Below are 4,242 nucleotides of genomic sequence, written 5' to 3'. Positions count from 1 at the left end.
CCACATTCCGTATCCTCATCCGGCCCAAATGCGGCATGGAATTATGGCACTTTGACGGTCGGGTGATGTTTACCAGATCTGTGCCACAAGCAGGTCAAAGCATGGCCACATGTCTGCCAAGAATGAACTAAATAAACCAGACCTGGCCCTAAAAAGCCATTAAAACTTTGGTGACTCAGTAACTGAATATCAATAGCAATATTCAACATACAGTAAATACAAATTTCAAAATGGCCTCCCAAAAGTTGCATCAATAAATGTTCAAATGAGTTACAACAGATGAACCAAACGTTTTTTTAATGATTGTATCATAATTTATTAATAGTGGTGATGAACTAGCCACTGCATCATTACATTTTCAAAATAACTGGGATACAATCCAACCATGCCAAAATAACAGAATAATAAACAAAAACAAAATATGTATAGTATAGTAAAGCAACTTTGAAAAAACATGCAATTAAAAAATAAAGCTTAGCTCCCCAAAAATAAACAAACTCTTCTGCAGACTCAGTGACATTTCAGATTTATTTTATTGATTTTCTCGTGAAAACATAACTAGAACAGAATACTTGTACTATACTTATACTAAATGAACGAACTTTTGCCGACCTTGGCACGAGAACAACCTTTCCGGGATTTATTGACCTCCTTGACTGGGCCCATGGGAATCTTGAAGGCCTATAAGGAATGCACAAACATTCATTATATATTACAAATTATTATACATATATTGCAAAATAGATATTGTAACTGACTTACGGGTTTCTTGGACAGCTCGTCTTCGTTCCTCTCTCTCTCTTCTACCTCCATCTCGGTCGCCCGCAAGGTGAAGCCATTTTTTTATGTAGGCTTCTACCTCTTGGTCTGTTGCTGTCGCTGTGAGCCTGTTGTTTCTGACAGTCCCTAAAAATAGAGAACATTGTAAAGCCATTGGATGGATTGAACAACTTAGGACGCAATCTGGGGACCTAAGGATCAGCCAAGTGCATGGCGTGCTGTGTCCGACGAATTCAGTGGTCACTTTGAGAACATTCTGGCCATGGCAGAGGACGCCTTTTCCTTCAGCTGCCCAACAGCAACAAGCTTGACGCCTGCTAGTAAAATCGGACTGCAGCTGATCCAGAATTTCTCAATGAGGGAGAAAGAGTAGATGTGCTTCCAGCCTCCTTTCAGAATTTCTTTTTTAACTCTTTATGTGGCAAACCATGTTAACCATTTTACTTGACTTTTTTACCAAGAGTAATTAGAATTGGTTGAATCTAGGATCAGTAAATACTAACTGAGTGTCAAACATGCAAGAAAAGGGGACTGGACTCATTAGACTGATGACAGCGCAATGTAACACTTACCAGTAATGACATCTTTTAGTTGCAGTCTGTGGAATGCTGTTTTCCCATTGATGCCACGCCAGTTGAGCTGTTTGGCAAGGGAGTTGCTAAAACAGTGTTTCATCACTCGCCAAACGCAATCCTTAACGTCCAGTCCTCCAATGACACTCAATGCAGTAATCTGAAAAAGATCATTTAAAAGCTAAGGATACATGCATTATATAAACACAAGTCACAATAACCTAATTTAAAAAAAAATTAACATTAAAAAACATTATTTCCCTTTTCGCTTAGCTGGTATTTAGCCTCACTGCTGTCCAACATACAACTTAGGTGGCAAATAAAATATTAACAATAGTTTCAAATTGGGTTCCCCATCCTTTTAAGTTGGTAAGGGCAATAATTACCATTTTGTTTTGAAGATCTGCGTCTTCCCTCAGACGTTTCTCCAGAGCCAACAGGGAGGTTATTTCTTTTAGCGGCAGTATATCTCTGCCAAGGGGATCCGGCCCACCAGCAGGTTCGCCTGGAATGTTCTGCATGTTCATCTGAATGACTTTGAGTTGATCCATCATCATCTCTTGATTTGTAAGAAGTCTATGCAGAAGAGCTAAAAATAAGGACATTCAACATATATAAATGTACATATACATACATTTACGGACGAAACAATAACAAATTGTGAAATCACTTACGAGCAAGACCCCCTTGGCTTTCATCTTGTTCTGGGGTTCTCGCAGAATATCGGGGTTCTGGGCTTCTCAAAGACGCAGACTGTCGGGGTTCTGGGCTTCTCAAAGACCCAGACTGTCGGGGTTCTGGGCTTCTCAAAGACCCAGACTGTCGGGGTTCTGGGCTTCTCAAAGACGCAGACTGTCGGGGTTCTGGGCTTCTCAAAGACCCAGACTGTCGGGGTTCTGGGCTTCTCAAAGACCCAGACTGTCTGGGTTCTGGGCTTCTCAAAGACGCAGACTGTCGGGGTTCTGGGCTTCTCAAAGACCCAGACTGTCGGGGTTCTGGGCTTCTCAAAGACCCAGACTGTCGGGGTTCTGGGCTTCTCAAAGACCCAGACTGTGGGGGTTCTGGGCTTCTCGCAGACTGTGGGGGTTCTGGGCTTCTCGCAGACCGTCTGGGATCTGGGCTTGTCATCTGCTTGTGATGTTTTGTGCTCATAGCCAGTTTCTTTAATGCAGACTGTATATCAAAGCCTGGCCCTATTATGTTTGGGCCTGGTGGCAATGTCCTTTTTTGTTTGACAGTAACTTCATTATCACTGTCACTCTCAAATCGAGTGTTCGGTCTTGTGTGTGAGTGTGTTAGGGGGGGGGGGGGGGGGGGGGATTACAAAGGAAAAACAATGCAGCATAAATTATGTGGTAAAGAAATATCAGATAAAATGTATATCTACCATGACTCATTAGTATGTAGGGATAGTTTGGAGGAGAGGACAAACCCACTGCATTTTGTTTTCAGAGCACCATTTTTTAAAATAGTGTTTTTAACATATTTGTTTAAATACTTAAGTTATGAAAAGAAAACTCTTCTCTGTTAAGGTATATTAGTCTCAATTCTTGAGAGGTCTTATATTAGATTTGAGAACCTGAAAAAATGCACACATTTTGACTTTAGATTTTTCCATAACATTTACATCTATAACAATAGTAGTAGAATGGCACTTTAATACTTACAGCCTTTTACGCTTTCTTTTTGGGAGGTCATCCTTGTCTTCTTCCTCTGCTGTTTGAAGATCAGTGTGGGTTTCCGCTTGAGGGAGTTTTAGACGAGCGGTTTTGTAGTTTGCTGTAAAAACAAGAGAAATATCATTAGATTATGATTTTTCAAATCAGTGAATCCTCACGGTAAATATGTTATTTGCATACCAGCTGTATATAGAATCCGGACACTAAATGCATCCCACACGTCTTCAGGCTGCTCCTCATTTCGTATGGCTTTAATTAAGTCATCGTGCTTGTAGTGAGCTGGCCACTGACAGTTATCATCTGCAACCCACAGTGCTGGAACTACTTCAACCTCTTGGGTTTCCAGAAACTCAACAATGTGAAACATGGCCTAGAACAGAAAGAGGCACAAAGTTACTAGTTTTAAGAGTATAAACAAAGTAACCTTTTACGTTTTTCCAAACTGCAAACTTATTCACATAATTACAAGTCTTTAAATTAGAAGAAAGCATTTTTTATGATAATCCTTATGCTTTAAAAGGTGAATGATGGCTAAATTGATCATTAATACATGTTCATAATAATATGGGATACGCACCTACAGAGATAAGTGAAGGCAGGCTGGACACTGTCACCGCTGTTATGCACACAAATGATCAATCATTTTCCTCAAGATAAAAAGCTTGGTTAAATTCAGCAGTCCCAATGACTGTTACCACACCACATATGTTAATACCGCAATTTAGGATGGGTCTGCATGAAGAAGTGGCAGAACAACAAAACCAACCTCCAAAGGTAACCGGACACACTTCTGCACATTGGTATCTAACTTGAAACACATCAGATTTGGTGACAGATCTGACACAAAAAAAATTCCCAAATCTGTGGAGTCAATGGGATAGTCAAAAAACTTTGCAATGTGTCTATATTCTTTGCAGACAATGTATTCCTCACCCTCAAAGACAATTATATTCTGAACCAAGAGTATGTTATTGTTCCTCTTGATACATCTGTCCCTCTCTGATGAACTGATGACAAACTCATCTATTGCCAGTTCTTTAAACTGGGAGACATTTCCTGTAAAGCCATGTGGAACAGGTCCATCTGAGTGCAGCCTTTTCAATTTCTTGTGGGTTTTCAAAGTTTCCTCATCTTTTAAACTTGGTGAATCAAGTTCTGAAATTCTGCGTATAACTTGCTGCAGTGGAGAGCTAGGTTTTCTAACCATTCTT

General features: G+C 40.2%; 1 protein-coding gene across 1 annotated transcript; it reads right to left on the bottom strand.

Annotated features, from left to right (window-relative positions):
- Positions 1-421: 421 nt before the first annotated feature.
- On the bottom strand, positions 422-2,480 carry LOC117484734 (coiled-coil domain-containing protein 86-like). The gene is made up of 5 exons (XM_034133150.1): positions 2,027-2,480; positions 1,739-1,941; positions 1,353-1,512; positions 763-906; positions 422-681 (listed from the first exon to the last, which is right to left on the bottom strand). Exons 1-5 carry the CDS (start codon positions 2,478-2,480, stop codon positions 641-643), a joined length of 1,002 nt encoding a protein of 333 aa, XP_033989041.1. The 3' UTR covers positions 422-640.
- Positions 2,481-4,242: the final 1,762 nt, after the last annotated feature.

The sequence above is a fragment of the Trematomus bernacchii genome, unplaced genomic scaffold, assembly GCF_902827165.1.
Source record: "Trematomus bernacchii unplaced genomic scaffold, fTreBer1.1, whole genome shotgun sequence".
Taxonomy (NCBI): domain Eukaryota; kingdom Metazoa; phylum Chordata; class Actinopteri; order Perciformes; family Nototheniidae; genus Trematomus; species Trematomus bernacchii.
Note: the sequence above shows the minus strand (reverse complement) of the source record. Positions and strands in the feature narration are given on the sequence as shown.

Excerpts from the sequence above, each read along its gene's own strand:
- LOC117484734 (XM_034133150.1), bottom strand. The coding sequence starts at position 2,480 with ATGACAAGCCCAGATCCCAGACGGTCTGCGAGAAGCCCAGAACCCCCA. Across the intron at positions 1,942-2,026 it reads AAGCCAAGGGGGTCTTGCTC|CTCTTCTGCATAGACTTCTT; the intron begins GTAAGTGATTTC and ends CCTTATTTTTAG. Across the intron at positions 682-762 it reads ACGAGCTGTCCAAGAAACCC|GCCTTCAAGATTCCCATGGG; the intron begins GTAAGTCAGTTA and ends CATTCCTTATAG.